This window comes from Hemicordylus capensis, chromosome 2, assembly GCF_027244095.1.
Source record: "Hemicordylus capensis ecotype Gifberg chromosome 2, rHemCap1.1.pri, whole genome shotgun sequence".
In the NCBI taxonomy this organism is placed as follows: Eukaryota; Metazoa; Chordata; class Lepidosauria; order Squamata; family Cordylidae; genus Hemicordylus; species Hemicordylus capensis.
This window is the reverse complement of record NC_069658.1, coordinates 42,229,996-42,250,838: the sequence shown is the minus strand read 5'-3', so window position 1 is coordinate 42,250,838 and position 20,843 is coordinate 42,229,996. Positions and strand designations below refer to the sequence as shown.

The 20,843-nt window shown below is 42.3% G+C and overlaps 1 protein-coding gene across 3 annotated transcripts in view; it reads right to left on the bottom strand.

Moving 5' to 3' along the window:
* The window catches only part of CWC27 (CWC27 spliceosome associated cyclophilin), a 175,671-nt gene that overhangs the window by 35,379 nt on the left and 119,449 nt on the right, over positions 1-20,843 (bottom strand). For all 3 annotated transcript variants that reach the window (XM_053296184.1, XM_053296185.1, XM_053296186.1), the window contains exons 13-14: positions 15,284-15,393; positions 12,238-12,341 (exon numbers count right to left, since the gene is read on the bottom strand). In XM_053296184.1, coding sequence (XP_053152159.1) covers positions 12,238-12,341; positions 15,284-15,393 — 214 coding nt within the window. The remainder of the gene's footprint in view (positions 1-12,237; positions 12,342-15,283; positions 15,394-20,843) is intronic.

Below are 20,843 nucleotides of genomic sequence, written 5' to 3'. Positions count from 1 at the left end.
ACAAAACGGTCTAGGAATCATATAATTTATGCATATCACACACAAATGCACACACACACTCTTTCTTTCTCTCCATAATAAATAATGTTAAGCACATTGCTGTATTTTGAGGAGTGGGTTGGAAGTCAGCACTAAGAATTCTTTCAAAGTTGCCACAATTGAATCCAAACACACCCAATCCAGTTATGGGCATTGAAGGGGGGAAATGGAATTTGAATCCAAAAATAAAATGTTAATATTTATTCCTCAAACCTCTGTCTCAACCATAAAACTCTTTATGGTTTTCACAGTCAGTAGGTTACTGAACTTTTGCATATCACAATCCTCAAGCCATATATTCCTGTGTAGCTAGAATGAAATTGAAATATGGTTTCTACTGTTATAGTTTATGCATGCTGTTGTCACAGGGAAGCTTTAGATGCTGAGCTCCACATGACCTTCCTCAGCCCGGGGAATGCATGCTCCCCGCTCCCATCCCTGTGCAAGTGCCTACTTCCTTTCTAGGTTACTGACATCGCAGACAATCTTGGCTTATCTTTGCTTCAGAGAACTCAAGATCTGAACCTCACCTTCAACCCTTAGGTTCAGGTTCTCTGAAGCAAAGAGGTGTGGATAAGCCAAATATCTTTGCATATCCTGACCTAGAAAGGAAGTAGGCACTTGCTATGGGATGGAAGTGAGAGTGTATACTCCCAGAGTTGAAGGAGGCCATATGGAACTCAACTTCAACCGCGTTTCTGTATGATGTCTGAAGTCATCCACAGTTTAGGTGAGATTATAGGGCTGGAACATTTTGTTTGCTCAGAACACTTTGCTCTCATAAGCAGCTTCTCTTCCTCTGTCTCCTTCCCCTTCCTACTGTCCACCCATCCAATGGGGAAGCCAGAGGGGAGGTTCTGCTTCAGTAGCAGGTTGAGCCAAGTGATGCAGGAGCACAGATAGGTGGGCCCAGCAGGTGCAGCTTGCTTCCTTCATGTGGTGGTGGCAGTGATAAGTTAGCAGTTAGTTAACTAACTTTACTCAGTTAGCAGTTGCCCCTGCTAACTGAGTAAAAAGACATCTTTTAAAGTGGAGAATCTCTTCTGTTTGTCATGGGGAGAGCAACTGGTCCTATCCAACCCCAGCACAGCATTTCTTCAGTGGCTGATGCTGGTGTTACCTTGTGTTTTTTATACTGTGACCCCTTTGGGGACAGAGGAGCATCTGATAATTCTATTTTTCTTTGCAAACCACTGTGAAACCTTCTGTTAAAAAGCTGTATATAAATGTTTGAAGTTGCAGAGAACAGCAAGCGAGTGGGAAACCATGCACACACCACTCTGCCAACATGCAAAGAGGCTGGCTGCCCTGTCTCGAGCCAAGAGGTGAAGTTGCTGGCTGGGGAGAGCAGGCTGGGTGACCCTTGGAGAGGAGGATGGAGTGGTAAACCTAACCAGGTGAGGAATTTATGGTTAAGAAGCAGGGGCCTTGAGAACTCTGCACCTAGACTACACCACACTGGCTCTACATGTCTTAAATCAATTTATTACAGCCATAGGCCATACAAAGAACATACAAAGATTAAAACAAGATTAAAAGCAAAATATGCCAGCAGTAATATAATACATAATGATCAGGACAAAACAATAGCTCCTAAGAATTAGATCTTAAACAAGATCTTAGTCTAATAGCGACATAAAAGAATTTTGCCACACCTTAGTAACCTCATTATCTTGATCCTCAAGACAGAAATTCAAATAAAAGGAGTCAGCTCTTCCTGGGAATTGCTCTAACAGAGGGAATATGCGTTCTTTCCTAGTATCAGAATAAAGGGAGCAATATAACAGCACATGAGAAATTGTTTCAGGGAGGCCTGTACCACAAGGGCATAGGCCAAAATCTGACGATCTCTTATTAAATCTTTTTCCCAAAAGGGCTGAAGGCAGCACATTCATACGGGCCCTAGTGAAAGCTATCCTAAACTTTACAAAGTGTAAGGAAGCTAAATATGTAGCACCTCTATTCCCCGAAGGGAGATGCACCTAGACAGCAGACTGAGCAGACATACAGCCCACCTGGTCATCAGCTTCACAGTGGTGAGCTGTATTTATTCTCAAATTGTCAATTTTTTATCAAAATATGCATCTATAATACCAATAAACACAAGCATATTGTATGCAAAATGGGACCTTTTGGATACTTTTTTTTAAAAAAAGCATCTTCTATTTCTACTTTTTTGGGTGATAGATTTCCATTTTTTTCCAGCAACTGGACCTGTCGACTCTAGGTTGGATCCTGGTCCCCAATGTTGTCTTGTAGGGCAAGAACAATTTGTACAGAATATCAAATTATGGTTAGCCACAACCAAGAGGAAGGGAGAGAATCATAACTAACGAAGGAGTGAGTGACTGCACAAATCTAAGGGTCAAGCATGGTTTAGTGCTACATGATGTCTAAACCAGCCCTAGACCTAGGAGATATAGTTAGTGTAGATAGTTACATATGAGAGAGTGATAGTGAAAACTGTAAGTTTGGAAAGACATTTCCACATAAATTATGGCTAGTTTTATTTACTGAACTTTATGCAAATGCATTAAGTTCACGGTTTTAAACAGAAGAGTACATAAGAGCTTCCCATTCTTTTCCATGAGTAGAGGAATTTCATCATGGGCTGGGACATTCTCCATTACATATGTGAAAGTTTTCTCTCAGAGGAGAATACTGTGTATGATTTGGGGAGTATTAAAATATACCCTGGCATATTTAATTAGAGTGAAGTTTGGCATTGAACATGAAGCTATTTTAAGTGTAATACATATTAGGCTGTTTAATTATTGGGCTAGGATAATCCAGATGGACCAAGACCTGCTCCTCTAGGCATGATTTAGGGAGCCTAGCATGCCTGTTGTGGAGAATCTTTGGTTTCAAAGATTTACAAACTTAGTATTGCATAATGGATTTTGAGTACAGGCTGTGAGTACCCTTGGAAGTGCCTCAAGGAAATATTTTAAACAATGAGCATAAGATATGGGAGCACAGTCGGATATGGCTGCCCTTGCATCTTCAAGTGTATGATGGTTGCTAGGTGCAAAATCTCAGCATCAAACTGAAAAATATTTTTTGTTTCATATAAAAATTGAATATCTTACACAAATCTCTTATATGAAAAGCTTACATCTGACTCCGCTCTGAACAGATGGACTTAACAATTAAGTTTGAATGTTACTGGGATATACTGTTGCAAGATAGATTATGTGTATGTGGGCTGCAGTTTTGGAAGCCCTGGCTCACTATATTTTTATAGTATGCCTACATTAGAGAATAATATTTGGCACCTTATTTAAAGAAAATGAAATATTGTAACATAAAAGAAAAGGTGACGCATCTAACGGCAGGGAATACATCTATATGTCACAGAGAGGTTGGCCATTTCTGGTGTTAAGGCCTCACTTTTAAGAGAAAACTATTTGGAGTCCATTGGGGTTGTTTGTCAAAGAGATTCTGAAATCTGAGGATATTAAATGGGAATTTTATGCCTTTTTGTTATTTTTGTGATTGTATGTGACACTCTATGTATGCGAAAGCTGGACTTTGAAGAAGCAAGATAGAAAAAGTTTTGATGCTTTTGAACATGGAGAAAACTTTTGCTGGAGAAGACTTTTGAGGATACCATGGACAGCCAGGAAAACAAACAAATGGATCATAAAACAAATCAATTCAGAATGTTCAATCAAGGCACAAATGACCAGGTTCAAACTATCATGCTTAGGACACATTATGCGAAAACCAAGCTCCCTTGAGAAGTCCATAATGCTGGTAAAAGTTGAAGGAAAGAGAAGACGACGACAACCAGCAGCAAGGTGGATGGACTCGATTATGACAGCAGTGACTGCACCACTGAGACCCCTTAAAGGCCAAGTTGAAGACAGATCATCCTGGAGAGAATCTATCTATGTGGTTGCTAAGGGTCGACACTGACTGGACAGCACTTAATCAATTAATCAGTGTAAGTTATGCCATTTTATTTTGATTGTTTAAAAATTGTTTTGATATGGGCAGCTGACTAATCAACCAACTCATTCATTCATTCATTCTTAGAGGAGATCAGAAATCCCCTGTGAGAACAAAGCTCTGGCCTGCAGGACCTGTTGCAATACAAAAATTCACTCGGACAGAAACTAAGCAGTCACAGACCAGCTTCTAGCAGGATGTGTAAAAGTGTTTAAGACTACAATGCAGAAAGCCCTTTCAGCCATGTTCAAGGGTGCCCAGTGGGACTTCAATGGCAGGCATGAGAGCTGTACCAATGCAAAGTAAAAAAACAAAACAATAGGAAAGCATTCACAGGTACTGTAGAAGACGTTTTTGTTATTATTTTAAATTGTTCAGTGTGTTGCAAAGTTGCTGTTCTTTACTGATGGTCCTTTCCTTTTGCAGGTTTTCTTTGTTTCTTATTTTCTTAGATCCAGTTCCCTTCCTCCGCCTTTATTCACGAGGGGAGAGGATTAAAATATTCCTATTTCAGATTTGAATAAACTGCGGTTTCCCATCACATCTGAATCAAACAGTTCGAACTAGCCACTGTTAGAATAAAACACAATTTCCTGAATTTGTATTTAACAGGAAACTGTGGCTTGTTTGAAAGTGTGAAAGCTTTCACTCTCCATGTGTGGAAGAGGGAGGAGTACCCAAACTGGAAATCCATCATGACTTGTTTGTAATAACCTAAACCAGGGGTTCCCAAACCTTTTAAAGGAATGTACCCGTCTTTCGCAAACCTTCAGCTCATGTACCCCATAGAGATTTTGTATGTGTATATTTCATGAGTAACTTAATCTGCATATAAGCCAGTGACTCGAGTGGCCCGTCTCATAACTCTAACATTTGTGTGTGTGTACACATACAAATATATGCATTTAAAAATACAAATTTAAATGTTAGGGAGACAGGCTACTACATTCACCAGCTCACATCCACAGTAAGTTAATTTTAAGGAGCTATATTGAAATTAATGGGACAAGTACCATTAATGGGACAAGTACCCCTGCTAACTTGGCAAAGAGGCACCTTTTAAAGTGGTAATTCTCTTTATTTAGCAGGGGAAGAGTAACTGGCCCTATCCACCCCCAGCACAGTTCCTCCAGTGACTGTTGCTGGTGTCTATCTTATGTTTCTTTTTAGATTGTGAGCCCTTTGGGGTCACAAATTTATTTGTTTGTTATTTCTTTGTGTAAACCGCCCTGAGCCATTTTTGGAAGGGAGGTATAGAAATCAAATAAATAAATACATAAATAAATACCTATTAATTTCAGTGGGGGTACTCAGCGCTGATTTTCTGAAGCCTGTCAGGCTGAGGGGAGGGGTACACTGAGCTTCGCACCTAGCCATCCCATCAGGAGCAGAGTCTTCACCCACCTCCCTCTCTTCTGCAGCAGGCATAGTTTTGAGGATGTGTCAAATTCAAGCTGGCGATCCTCAGATGGAGAACAAATAGTGCAGCTGCAGTATGGGGAGGCAGGGTGGCTCTGAATATCCCCTCAGAGCCCTATAAGTACCTCTAGGGGTACTAGTACCCTCTGTTGAGAATCTCTGACCTAAAATAATTAATTAGATAATGTTTTAATTGTTTGATTTTTAATAGTTTTACCCCTTTTAAATTGTAAATTGTAATATTTTGACCTTTTTATTTGTTGTTTTTATTGTTTTGTTGTAAACTGCCCAGAGACTTGCATTTTGGGCGGGATAGAAATATGTCAAATAAATAAATAAACAAGCCGTTGTTTAGAGATAAACCTAGTCTGTGTGTCTTCTTCTATAGAGAGTCAGAAAGTTTAAAATAAAAGAGAGAGAGAGAGAAGCCATCTTCTGTTTTGAAAGAAGAACATTCTTGAAACAGAACAGCAAATTAGGAAATATTCTAAAACGTCACCAGTTTTTTTACATCATCTTTCAATGCCTTCCTCTTGTTTATGCTTAGTAGAATTTAAGCATTTTGTTGTTGTTGATGATGATGATTACTAGTTGCCCACCTTGTGCAGTATTGCAAATTGCCTTTGAAGCTCCTCTGACTTTAAAAATGGCTTGCAATGTGCTGCATGTGCTGATTCATGTGTAAATTATTGTTATTACAGAAAACAATTCTAAGTTCCACGGGTATGTGGAGTTACTTATGCAATTATCCACACCTAGGCTATTCAGAAGCTTCTTTGTCCCTGGGAGAAGGCCTCAGGCTTGTGTGCGCCCTCCCTATTCCCACTGCAACAAGCAGAAACTGAAAGGTGCACCTCTCTCATCCAGCTGAGAATCCCAGGATTCAAGCAGGTCCTCAGATCCTGCAGATTTTCTAGGGTTACATGGTTGTATAAAAAACCCACACCATGTTCTGACACACACCTTTACACATGAACTGCCCTGACACAAACATATCACCACTCAACTAGGTGAAGTTACAACCTTTCAATTAGGTGAGCAAAAGGGGTGAGAAAATGCACACAGCAACCTCAGTTTACAGGTTAGTTTATAAAGCAGGACTCTATATTAAAAGCTTCGCTATCCAGCCATAATGTAATCCTATATATTTTCAGTAAAACAGAAGCAACAATATAATTTCTTGAGGGGAATGTGCAAAGCCCCTCGTGTGTGTGAATGTTCAAGAGTTTAGCAACAATTAAGGTTATTCACATGACCAAATTGGGGTAGGCTGGTGGGGAGGCAGGCTCCTAGCTGTCTCCTCCCAGACAATTTAAGGTTCCTTTCAGCTCTGCCGATCACGCACCTAGACAACTGGCATGATGGTGATCGGCAGAGCTGGGACTGGGAGGAGGACGTTTTCCAGTATCCTATAATGCATTGCACAGGAAGCAGAGAGATATCCCACATCAGTGCATGAGGACTTCTCCCCCTGGCCTTGCAAGCCACAGCACTCTATAGTCACTGGCTTTGGGAACTGCAGAAGCCACTGTAGGCACCCATACAACCACAAACAAAGGTAGGACAGCAGACATTTCTGTCTTACCTTGGGTAAGGGCAGGGTAGAAAAGCTGGGTAGCCCAGCTTGACAGGTGCTGGGAAGGGGAGGGTTCTGAGGCTCCAGATGAGCCCCTGTACCCTGGTTAATCCTCTCTTACCCAGAAAGGGCTGGTCATGAGAATGAACTCACTGTGTAGCACAAATTCCACAATCTTAAAGAAGCAGCATACAGTTTCATGGTTCAATTCTAGCATAGTTGTAAACATTATCAGTACAACCATTAATGGTTTCAGCTGAATTGTTGATAGTTTCTGCTCAATAATACTTTTAGTTCAGCCATTTGAAAACCTAATTTGTTAAACAGAGTTAAGAAAATCATTTATATTAAAAATGGATTATTGTTGCAAATTAAATTTAAATCTCCATGCACTATTTGTGGTGGCAGAACAAAAGTTAGTTCAGCAACCAACTGAATATGATGACGGTCAAGAAAGTAATAATAAATCACATACACAGAGACAAACTTGAGATGAGGTCTACTGTACAATCAAGAATCCTTAAGTGCACAAAATGCAAATGCTTTAAAGATTTCCACAGTAGTTGCAAATAATTGAACTAATGAATGACCTGTCTTCCTTACTGCTACCACACAAATATGCTACAACTCAATAACTTAATGAAAACAGTTATAAATTGTATAGCACATTTAATTATATCCACGGGTCTTTTGTCATCTTTCTTGCTAGCCAGTAACAAACATAAGCATATTTTGACTAGCAAGGCCTCAAGGACAACTGTGGAAGGAAATCTGTGTCCTTTGCACATGATGCGTACAGAGGCAAGAAGTGTTATTCTTAACATGTCAGCCCAAGGCCTTATATCTCTAGCATCACCTACGTGTTTTGCCTTTCAGTAAATACTTAATATGATTTTCTTTTGACTTTTAAATAGTATTTGGGAAGGGGATTATGTTAGCACAAACTGTAGCCTTTTATATTAGGAAACAGACATTTCAAATGTTACAGTACATTTGAATGTTGAAAAAATGACTAGTTATATGTTTGTTCTTGTAAAAATAGCCTTTGTGAAACGGTAGTGATGTGCACGGACTGGTGCGGAGGCCATTCTACAGGCTTCCAGACTGGTCTGAACATGGGGCAGTTTGTGGTTCAACGCTGTGGGGGTGTGTGTGTTCCTTTAAGGGTGGGGGGAGGGTGTACTTACCCCTCCCACCGCTTTTCCCCTGCCGGCCCTCGCTGAAGCCTTTTGCTGCCAAGAGGGGAAAGTGGTGGCAGGGAGGTATCCTGACACCCTAAATGCTTGCAAAAAAACACGCACCGGCGGGGGGAAAGTGGCAGGAGGGGTAAGTACACCCTCTCCCTGCCCTTAAAGGAACCCTCACCCCAGTGCCAGACCGCAGCTCAGCGGTTCTGTGCACATCCTTAAAACTGGGCATCATGGCTCTCCAAAGCATGCCAACTTGGCAAACAGAGGCACAATTCCCCTAGTAAATTCAAACATAATGGTCAAGCCATAGTTTGGTCATCAGGACTGCGTCTCTTTCTGTATTCCAAATTCTGCCCTACTTCCTGTAAGGAAGGTAAGGGCATAGGAAGTAAGGAAGGTAAGGGTATCCTAAGCCATAGTTTGATCATTAGGATTTGCCTCAAATTGGGCAAATTAGAGTTTACCAACACTAGAACTAGAAAGCCTCATAAAAGCATGGTTTCTAATTCTTGTTTGCAGGCAAAATATAGTTTGTGGTAACCATGGTATGTTTGATTTAGACGAGCCACAAGCTATGGTTTGCCCAAAACAGGAAGTGAGAGAGAGCACTGGAATGCAAGAAAGCAGGAGAGAGGAATGCATAAGTCAGAGGCACAGCCCTGACAGCCAAACTGATTTGGCCATTATGTGTGAATGTAGCCACAGCATCAGAAAAGGAGAATATAGGAGGAATGAAAATTTATATCATTCGGACTACAGAATTAAGTCCTCAGGAAGGAGCTACAGCTCAATGGAAGAGAATATGCTTTGCATTTAGAAAATCCCAGAAGATTTAATCCCTGATATCTCTAAGTAGAACAGGTAAAGACCGCATCTGAAAAACTAGAAAGCTGCTGCCAGTCAGTGTGGATAATACTGAGCTAAATGGATTAATGGTCTGACTCAAGAAAAGGCAGCTTCCTATGACCACAGCCCAACTGAATCAGATAACTTTGGAATCAAGATGACCAACAGCTCAATGCATGCATATACTTGGAAACAAGATCTGCTGACTTCCAATGAAATTTAATTCCAAGTTTAGGCTTGCATCTCAAGCTGAACCCATCTAAACAGACATGCTTAATACTTAAACTCAATGAAGCCTAAGTGCATTGGTTATGCACCATATATACAAGTACATTTTAGTCATTGCCTATTTATCAGTTCCTTCTACAGAACCTTAAAACTGCTTTTAAAGCTCTTATAAGATTATGAAACACCATGCAGTTTGGCAGAACAGAGGAACACAGCAAAGGAAGTAGGTGGCAAAAATGGAGTGCGTAAGTGTTACTGCTCTTTGTATGTGCACCATCTTGCCGTGCGAGAGCATCTTGTGAAAATAGGTTCCTAAGAAATCAACGCAGCTTATTTCGAAACGAATATGACGAATGCAACCAATATTTATATACCCTGCTAACTGAGCAAAGAGGCACCTTTTAAAGTGGTGATTCTCCTATATTTAGCAGGGCAGGAGCTACGGGCTCTATCCAGCCCCAGCACAGCATCCCTCCAGTGGCAGCTGCTGGTGTCTACCTGCTGCTGTTTCTTTTTAGACTGTGAGCCCTTTGGGGACAGGGATCCATTTCTTTAATTTATTATTGTTTTCTCTGGGAACTTTTGTCGAAAAGCAGCATATAAATATTTGTTTGTTGTTTCAACAAAAGTTTCCAAAGCGGTTTTCATACGTGTGTGTGTGTGTGTGTGTGTGTGTGTGTGTGTATGATACAATGGCATGATACTCAAGAGCTGCTGCAAATAACATTTCTACTAAGGTATCATTTTCAGTTCTAGTCATTGTCATGGCCTAGTATTCAAGCACAGATTCAGAAAAAGAAGTGCCTAAAAGTCATGCAGGGCCATGGGGTCTGGTGACATGGGCTACGGATGTGTCAGGCATGGATCCTGACATTAGTGAAAGACCTAGTCACCTTAATTCTCTATAAAATGGAGCCCCCTGAGTTAGAACCATTTGAGGAGCAGAAGAGACCTACCTTCATGCACCCCACACCTGGGCAAAACTACAGCACACCCAGTTGGACGTAACTGTGTGGTGACAGTGTAAGACTCTAGGCCAGGCCTGCACAACATGTGGCCCACAAGGCCTTTTTTCTTGGCCCGTGGGGCCATTCTGCTTGTCCCCCACCTGCCCGCCCACCTCCCTCCCTCCTGACCCAAACCTCCGTAATAATTTCATGGACGTGCCATTCTAAATGTATGGTGGAAATCTCGCGCGAGGCGAGACTTCCGTAGCTGCTTCCGGGGGTAAACGGGGACAAAAATGGTGGTGGGCGGCTGCGACCCACACTGGAGGCCGCACAGGGAAGGAAAGAGCCATGGGAGGAAACCTTGTGGGGTCGTCTGGCGGCAAGCCAGACAGGCTCTCAGTGCCAGCAGCCCAGAAAGGCAACAATGAAAGGGCCATGCCCTTCTTCCCTCTCCCCCGGGCAGTGGCAGCAGCGGTGGCGGCGGCTCCCATAGCAACTCAGGGCCTGTAGCGATGGTCATTCCTACTGCTCAAGGAACCCTTGCCTGTGCATCTCTCTCTCTCTCTCTCTCGCCAAACCTCCTGCCCCTTCCTTTCCATCTTTCTTTTCCCTTCTCCCTTCTTTTCCAAAATTATGAGAAGAGCTTCTCATATTTTTTTTCCTTAAAAGTGTTCCATGTTACGTGTGATGATTTGGCAGAGGTGGATAGGAAGAACAATGCATTTTACTATGTATTTTGTACAGATTGTACAATATTTATATTATTAAAATGAATTTTAATTCAACTTATTTCATATTAATTTAAATTAATCTTGACCTGCCAGAACATCAAAAGTTAAATTGTGATTAAATTCATTTTTAATTAATTTCACTTTAATTTGATTGATTGATTGATATTAAGTGTTACTCTAATAATCAGCACCCTAAGAATTGATTGATTGATTGATATTAAGTGTTATTCTAATAATCAGCACCCTAAGAATTGACCTCGGCCCCCATGAACCAAGTCACAGTTGGTTTCGGCCCACCAGGTCATTTGAGTTGTGCAGGCCTGCTCTAGGCAAAAGGTGTGCTCCTTGAAAAAAGCTCAAAGCATCCCACAGGGGCGGAGATTAGAATAAGTAGCCAGGCAGGGGGAGAATATAAGAATTCAGCAGGGCTTCAGATTGTCAGAGCAAATTGACAACTTGGAGCTGTCCAAGGTGCTACCTGATGCCAACTAATGTTACCTGCTACCAACTGACTGCTTTACAACTGGGTTTGCCTTTCTAGGAACCTCCTCTTGAAGCACTGAATCTATGCTAAGGATCCAGCCTTGCTCCTCAAGATGCCATGTAAGCAGTAGCCAGTGGCTTCACCTTTCTTCTCTTGTCCTGGAGAGGACAGTAGGAGCTAGAAAAACAGTATTGCCTAATCCTCTGCTACACTTCTCTTTCAAATAGTGGCTCCTCTTGTGCTTGCTTGACTGATCCTGTTACTGGCATCAGTGCAGGAGCAGCTAATAAAGATGAGCTTCCTTTTAGTCTACTCTAACCCGAAAGGTTTGTGGATTGAGCTGTCAGAATGGGCAGACTATAACTTTGTGGACTCTTACACCTCATAGTACATAACAGACTTCATATTTTGGGGATGCTAAACAGAAACATAACTCATATTTTACTCAAGAGAAGTCACAGAGTACTCTGTTGCATTAAGACATAATTTTTTTTACTGATGCTATATCACTTGCTCCTACTCATTGGCCAATGATAGTCCAAGGTAGATGTAAAAAGCTGTGAGGTTTTCTTGTTTGTCCAGTTCAGCAGGCCCCCTTCCATTCCTACCTAACTGTAAACTGTTTCTTAACCTCAACCAACTTTAAGAGGTGGCTGAACAATTCAGATTGTTAAACTGGATTGACCTGGCAAAACCTCACATACATGCATTCTAAATAGTGACCACTGAAATGTTTTGCTTTAGTGATGAATAAACATTTTAATCATATGTTTTTCCCGGTCCTGCAAACTCAGTCCAAACCCAAGCAATAAGAATTCCTTACCATCCTTCATCATCCTCCACTTCAGGTTCAGATGCTTCATTTTCAGGAGTTTCTGCTATTGCCTGGTTTAGCTTTGATTTGAAACTATCTAATAATGCCAATGTCTGGAATAAAAAGACAGTTGCGGGAAATTAGAACAGTTCAACATGCTCTTATTCTTAACAACACAGCTACTGTAACTGATCAGTAATGCAACAGGTACAATGATGTGTTTCATTAAATAAATAAAACAAATTCACTTTTTAATACTATGCTTATTTATGAATATGTAGCAAAATATTAACAAGAGATATCCAGATTCTTCAAGATAAAGTCTTTCTCTACATATCAGATAACAGATCATTCAATTCCACATGCCTCAATCCATGCGGCTCCAGCAATGACATCTGTGTCCTGATTGTCCTCTACATGGAAAATGTTCCTCATTTACAATGAACGAAATGAAGCCATCCATGTGCAGAACATTTAGATGGCAAAACGTTTCAACTGGAAACGGGCTGTTTCAAGTGTTTTGATCTTGAAACAGAACACTCTTTAAAATAAAGGGCCTGTTTTGAGCTTGGAGCAGAATATTCCCATTTCTACTGAAATGTTTCGATGTTCTGCGCACCATTTTTGGAGCCTTTCCCCACCTTGCTGATTCATTTTCTGGCACAGGCTTCCAATTGGCTTGTGATCTCCTTGCTTCTTGGTTGGCCTGTTATCCTACAAATCAAACGTTGTCATGGATAACTGTGACCCCATTGGCTGGGGGAAGCACAAAAGGAGGGAATTTCAAATTCAAAATTAATTCAAAAGCACTCGGAGACCCTTATACTATGCTTCTCTTGAAGAAAAGGATGCATCAGGACAGGAGAAAGGAATGTTTGATTTTGTGGTTTTTATTTTCTCAGTACTAATTATAATGTGCTACACTGTTGCTGCTATAACTATCTGGTTTTGCTGGATCGCAGATTGACAGTGGCAGACTTGGGTACCTACCTTCCTTGAGTTCTGGTTTGTTTTGTCAGATAGTGTTGTGGAAAAAATTAACAGTGGCAACTGTGTGTGTGTGTGTATGTATGTATGTATATGTGTTTGTGTAATATTTCTTGGTGACTGCTGTGATGCACTCCATGTCTGGCCTTGCAACTAACTTGTGCTTCACTCACTGCTCCGGTCTGCTCTGCAATCTGCATTGCAAGCTGTACTCAGTTAAAATGTGGCGGAATTTGCTTTAATTGAGCTTATGACTATGCTTGCTGCTAAGGGTGCTGGTGTGGTAGCTGTTGCAATGCTAGGAAGTAAAGAATCATAATTATGTGTGAGAGAGAACTTGTGTCAATTATGTTACTGCAGCATAGGCATTGTGGCTGGCAGTGGATGCTGGGTCAGTGATTCTTTTCCAGCCATTTTTGGGCTATATTTGAAATGTGTATTCTGTGTCTGGAGGGACAGATTCCCTTTTACTGTGTGCTTCTGCAGTGTTTTTCAAGGCAGAATTGCAAACTGCATTGCCAATTGCATTGCAAAACTTGTGAATACACTCTGTGAGTGCACCTTATTCTGCCCACAGGAAAATATGGGGAAAACTGAAATGACCCATTGTTCCCCATGGGTAGCTCCCAGGGACACCAAAGTGGGTTATGTGGTAGGGCATGATGGATGCTACCAACCACCCAACCCACAAAAGAAATGGGCAAATGGGCAATTTTAAACAAATGTTTAACCTTTCCCCTCATAGAATTTTATAGCTATTGCTTCCACTGAAGGCTACAGATATATTTCATAAAATGTAAGTATGATTATAATAGTTTGGGGTCCCTGTCTGCTTGTGCACATGCAGAACATTCATTTATAGCTGTAGTTTTAAAACATTCTTCCTTCTGGGAACTCTTTCCACATTGCCAATGAAGCTCTATCTGTTGTAGAAGATTTTAGTATCTTTTATAGGGTGTGCAGTCAGTTCATCCAGTCTGTGCTAGTCACAGGCTTACTTGGCCTCACTAGTGCTTTGTGTGAATGGAGCATATATATCCTAGAAGACATTCAACAAATCCCCTGTGGCTGCATATTGCAGGAGACAACTGTTAGCACTGGGTAAGTTGTCTTTTAGGGACACTTATCTGCTACTGATCTTCCCCTAAAGGATCCTTGATAAGCTGATCTTAGCCTTATTCACACAATTATGCTAAACACTCATAAAATCTATGAACACAGGTACAGTTATTCACATACTGTTATTCACATGTTATGCTGAATGTAGGTACAGTAGGACACTTCCTATATGTAGACTACATTTGAGGGATCGGTACCCAGGCTTATCATAGGTGGACCTCATCACATGCAGTCCTGACACCTGCGGTTTTGCATATCCATGGTCGGGCAATGGAGACCTGATCTCGGTATATGTGGTAAAACAAAGAGTTAAGATCCACATGTCCACCATTCCTAGGTGGCTGTAAATGACCCTCGAGGTCACTTCCAGCCACTATTTTGCTTAAAGGAGCCACTGTGTGGCAATTCTGTTAAAAATAAATTCATCAACCATTTTAAATGGAAAATTGGCTGAATTGGGGGTTTGGGGAGGCATTGCTGGACAACTAGAGACCTGAAGAGCATGGTATGTTGCTTTTTTGTTCTGATTTTCTGATCTTTTTGGTCCTCCAGGAACCTAAGCACCTCAATTCCCATCAGTCCAATGACTCATTATCCGCAGTTTCATTATCTGCGGTTGTAGGGCAGAACGGAACATCTGCAGATAACTAGGTCCACCTGTATTAAAATGACACACCTAGAGGGCATTCCAAGCATTGGGATGGCACCTGTCCCCGGAGTTCTTTGTTGACAAAGGGCTCTCTGTCCCTAGAGAACTCAAGTTTGAGCACTGCATCATGAAAGGAATGCCTACTGATGGGGTGTGTGTGTGTGTGTGCGCGCGCACGCATGCGTGCCATTCCAGTTCCTAGGAATGCCCTCAGAGAGTCTCCAGAGAAATTAACAGATACCCTGACCTACTGAATTACAACTTTCACAAACATCATTCTGGTTCTGCTGAATTATTTACCTGATCTTCACGAGAAGATCCTTTCTTTGGCTGCTGCTTCCTTAATTGTTCATATTTCTGCTTCTCTTGCATATATTCTGCAACAATGCTATTTGCGGGGGCTTCCTCCTCTGCATTTAGAAATCAATAAAAACATGTTTTATGATGCTTCAAGTGTAGGGTGAAAGAGGAAAATATGGCCACATAAACTACTACTTTACCAATATAGTTAAATTTGGCACTCATCAAAAGATAGAACCCACTGAGAGAATTAACAGAGTTGAAGGAAGTAACATTCATTAACATTATCCAAAGGCTTGGTAAACCATATCAGCTTTTCACAATGTACAGTAACAACTGGAACACTTTTCTGAAGAAATGGAAATAGATTTGAGAATAATAATTTGGACTTGGATTGGAAAAATGCTTATCTTATACAACTTTATCTCATGTTTAAATATGTATTCTTTCAGGATGACTTTACAAAACAAATCAAAATAAACACATATTAACATTCTTAAGGAAAGTCCCCCCACCTTCAAATGCAATATTGATAGTACCTTGTCCCATATAGAAAATCTAACTTACTCAGACAATTCACATGACTATAATTAGGGTAGGACAAATGTTCCACTCTAGTTCAGAAGCTGTGTGTGTGCTCCCTTTTGTGACTGTGTGTGAGGGAAACAGCAAAGCTGGAGTTTGAGGAAGTGATCATCTTGGGAAGAGAAGCTGAGTTGGATGGCACTGCCCTACCCAGCTCTCGTACCCAGCACTTAACAAAGGTAGGAAGAATCACCATTCAACCAACTCCTCTCTTCCAGACAATCACTTCCTCTCTCTCTGGTCTCGTTTCCCTCACACACAATCATAAAACCAAACTAGATCAGCACTACCCTAATTAATCCCATTACTACATTCTTTGTATATGCTGATCTGTAGTTTGTGGTGTGGCTTACTTTCTTGAGTTGTCTGTACATTCTGAGTTTCTGCCATGGATTAAATGATTGTCCTTGGGACCAGTTTCAGGCTGACATTCTAACAAAGTGTGTGTGTTAGGCTCTCTTGAAATGCAGCAGTAGCCCTGATGTAACTCTTCCAGTCCTCCTCTGCTTCTGTGTTGTACAAGATAGGGATGTGCACGAACCGGTCCGGAGGCCATGTTGGAGGCCTCCGGACCGGTTCGGAGCCGGACCGGTCCGGCACCGAGGAGGGGTGTCTCCCTTTAAGGGCGGGGGGGTAGAACTTACCCCTCCCGCCGCTCTTCCCTCTCCGGCGCTGTAGTTTTCAGCGAAGTTTTTTGGGCGGCAGTGTTCCTCACTGCCGCCCCTGCCCCCATCATCGTCTGGCAGTCTTCTGAAGAGCAGTACGCATGCGCGCGCCGCCTACGTCACACGCACGCTGCGTGTGACGTAGGCAGCATGCGCGCACACGGCAGCGACAGGCGCGCGCATGTGTACTGCTCTTTGGAAGACTGCCAGGCGACGACGGGGGCAGGGGAGGCAGCAAGGAACGCTGCCGCCCCAAAAACTTCGCTGAAAACTATAGCGCCGGAGGGGGAAGAGCGGCGGGAGGGGTAAGTTCTACCCCCCCACCCTTAAAGGGAGACCCCCCCCTCGGTGCCAGTCCAGACCATGCACATCCCTAGTACAAGAACATCAATACTTCTGAGTGATGCTCATACTCCGAACTCTATGCCCTCTTCCGCAACAGGGCACATGCTAGAGGACCTAGGAAACAGCACGAGGGCAAACGTTGTGTGCCTGCAGGGGCTCGAAGCACACACGCTTCATTAGTCAGGATGTTAGCCAGTATCCCCCATCTTCACAATCATGGGTGAATACTGGAAGATATTCAGAATACATCAGAATACATGTATAATCTAAGCATACACACTCATTCTTCTGGAAGAATGAGTGTGTATGCTTAGATTATACATGTATTCTGATGTTGTGCTCACAGATTGAGTTATCTACTCTGCACACACTTTATGCCCTGTTTCTGGCACAGTTGCAGTCTGAATGAATGATGCATCTACAGTGGCCCAATATCACGTACAGATGGCATTGCTTGGTAGCATGTGGCTGGTAAGCATATGCAATAGCTATACACTAATTAATGTTTTCTATAGGATCTGTATCCTGACCAGCCAGGCTCTAGTCTAAGCCACCATTTTGAGACTAATTCTACACATTTTATGACTCTATCCTAGATTTTATGACTGATGCCTGCTGCTGGACTTTTAACACAAAAAGAAAGTAGATCCTGCAAATATGAAGTCTGACCCTTTCAGCACCCTTTCAGCACAGAACATGCATTTCTACATATGTGCCTTGATCTTAGATTTCCAGAGCTCCTCATGAACAAAAAGAAAGAAAGATTCCATTTTTATCCTATTCCACTGAAGCATCCAGCATTGGCATATGCAAAGTATAAACCACTGAATAAATGGTATGTTGTGCCAACTTTGTTCCTATAGCCTTATATTATGTTGTATTTATGCAATTGCACTGGAGAATTCTTTCTTTTGTCTTAGACATTGTTTATTAGAGTTTAAATAGTGATTAGAGGGAAAGTAATATGCTATTCATATGCTGTTTTGGTTTTGGCTGGTTTTACAAACTGATGCTTAAATCACTCCATTTCTAGAATATTAAAATTCTATTGCCCCACTGTAGAGTAGGAAAACTATGACAGATTGCAAAATATGGGTTTTTGGATTCATTTTTACTGTATTCTGTATCAGTTTTGCTTTTAAAATTTTTGTAGCAATTCATGCCAAAAATAGCACTATTATCTAAAGTATTTTCTCAGGTTTAAACCTGCACTCTTAATTGTAAAAACAGTCTTGCTCTATAAAGAAGCAGACAATGAACATTTACAATGAATGCATTCCATTCCCAAGTGGGCCATAATTTGTTGTTTATTCTAATAATCTTTCTTCCTTTCTTTGAAGGAGAATTTTATTAATATTTGGATTTTTTTTCAGCATCTACAACTTTTAAAAAAATCTAGCATTTAACAGTATTAGACCTCTCCTATATGAATTTCTGTGAAACTCCATTAAAAAGCAATTATGTTCCCAATTCTGGAAGAAAATCCAACATCTTACGCAAGACCCCAAACCCACAATATAATTTTTCTTTAAAATGCATTAAAAGTTAGCTTTAACAAATATTAACATGCATGCAGCCTCAGTTTTGGGAAAATCCAAAACATTCGCCTAAAAACAGTCACCAGTATCCTGTCTAACACTGTGGAGGCTCTGTATGCAAAGCACCTTCACATCATTAAGTATTTAATTGTAAGCCGCCCTGAGCCATTTTGGAAAGGCGGTATAAAAATCAAATAAATAAATAAATAAATAAATAAATATGGAGCCCCATGGCACAAGTGAGGGATGATTTTTTTCATTCTTTCCTTCCCTGGAAGTGCTCTTTAACATGTGAAAATATGTCACTGAGAGTCACACAACCCTCAGGGACATTTTTTCCTGCTTAACAGCTCTTTGGGGTGGGGGCAGGAGGGATGGGTGAAAATCACCCCACCTGTCTGGTGGGACTAAACACTATGGAGGCTGTAGTCAGGAAGTTTGCCTGTATTTACTGAAGCTGAAACACATCTTCTTCTCCTCCATAAACCTGCCACATTTTGTTTACTTTTACAACAATTTTAATGTGCAACATACTATTAAATTCTCATCTTACTCAAGAGCAGTGTGGAGGGAAGGAAAGGGGGTGTGAAGGAAAAGAGTGAGGGGGCCGCTCTGTGGTGCTGTGAGCAGGAGCCGGCGCATGAGGGGAGAGCGAGCAAGAGGGTGGGCAGGCACTGGGTAGGCCGGCTGAAGAGTTGAATGCTTGGTTCCTCTCCAGGACCAACTAGGAAGAACAGCAGCAGCCGCCGTGGTGGCGGCTGTTGTTGCCTCTCTTTCTTGCATGAATGAATTGAGGCGAGGCCGTCCTTGCCGACCCGGCCCGGCCCAGGTGTCCATGCCATGCTTGGGAACGCACAGCAGCACTCACAGCCCTCTTTCCCCCTTCCTGGCCACCTGGGCAGCGGGCTGTAAATAGCAGAAGAAATTAGCACTTGGAAGCATGACCTGGAAAAAAAGGGAAATGTATGAGGATGTGGTGTAGCCAGTGCCATGCAGTGGTGGGAGCGCCAGCACAACCAGCTTCATGAAGTTTCTGCCATTTCCGGTGGGCATGGGTTTTTTCCACAAAACTGGAGCCAACAGAGATGCCAGGAAAGATGTACAGGGGGTGCTGGAAAGGCATGTGGGCAGAGGGAGACGCCCTGCAGCAGAAGCCCTGCAGCAGAGGGAGAGACCACCTGCTTCCCAGACAGCCCCCAGGGTGAGAGACTGGTGTTGGTTGTCTGTTGCTGCTGCTGCTGAATACCTGCCTGCAGGAGAGGGAGAGGCCATGTGACCATGACAACTATGGGCCTATCTCAAGTGGTCTCGGGACTGACACACATTGCTGGTCACACGCTTGATTTGGTCTTTCACTCTGATCATGGTGGTGGTCCGTGGGTGGGGAATCCTGTGATTTCCCCATTGTCATGGACGGACCACCATCTGGTTAAGGTTGGACTCATAATCACTTCCCACCTTCGCAAGGGTGAGGGATCTTTTAGGATGGTCTGCCCGGGAAGGTTATTGGATCCAATAGGATTCCAAGAAGCCTTAGAGGGATTTAGTATTGGCTCTGCCGGTGATCCTGTTGATGCCCTGGTGGAGAATTGGAACAGCATACTCACTGGGGAAGTAGACATGATTGCTCCTAAGCGTCCTCTCCGACCTGCTTCAAAACTGGCCCCTCGGTATACGGAAGAACTACGGGGGCTGAAGCAGTGAGGTAGACGACTGGAGCGCAAGTGGAGAAAGACTTGGCTTGAATCCGACAGATTGCAATATAGAGCTCATTTGAATATCTATGCTCAGGCAATATGTGCAGCAAAGAAGCGATTCTTTTCTGCCCATAATGCATCCGCAAGTTCACGTCCGGCGGAGTTGTTCAAGGTTGTGAGAGGACCAGTATGTGCCCGTCCTCCCTTGAATCAGAATCTGGAACCATCAGTTACCCACTGTGACGTATTTAATGACTTCTTTGTGGAAAAAAATCTTGTATTCGGGCCGACTTAGACTCAGTCTCCACAATTACTTCAGTGTCTGATGTGGAGGTGTCCAGCAACTCTTATTGTGTGATTAGGTTGGATCAGTTCCAGTTTGTGACTCCTGAAGATGTGGACAAGCTTATTGGAACTGTGCAGCCTACCACCTGTTCTCTTGACTCTTGCCTGACATGGCTTATGCTATCTGGCAGTGAGGTTGATGTAGAAGGCCTGGTAGAGATTATAAATGCATCACTGAAGGAAGGTAAATGCCTCCTTGTCTTAAAGAGGCAATTATTAGGCCGCTTCTGAAGAAGCCTACCTTGGATCCCTCAGAGCTGAGCAACTACAGGCCTGTCTCCAACCTTCCGTGGCTGGTCAAGGTAATGAGAGGATGGTGGCTTCCCAGCTCCAGATAGTCTTGGAGGAAACTGATTATCTTGACTCATTTCAAACTGGCTTTTGG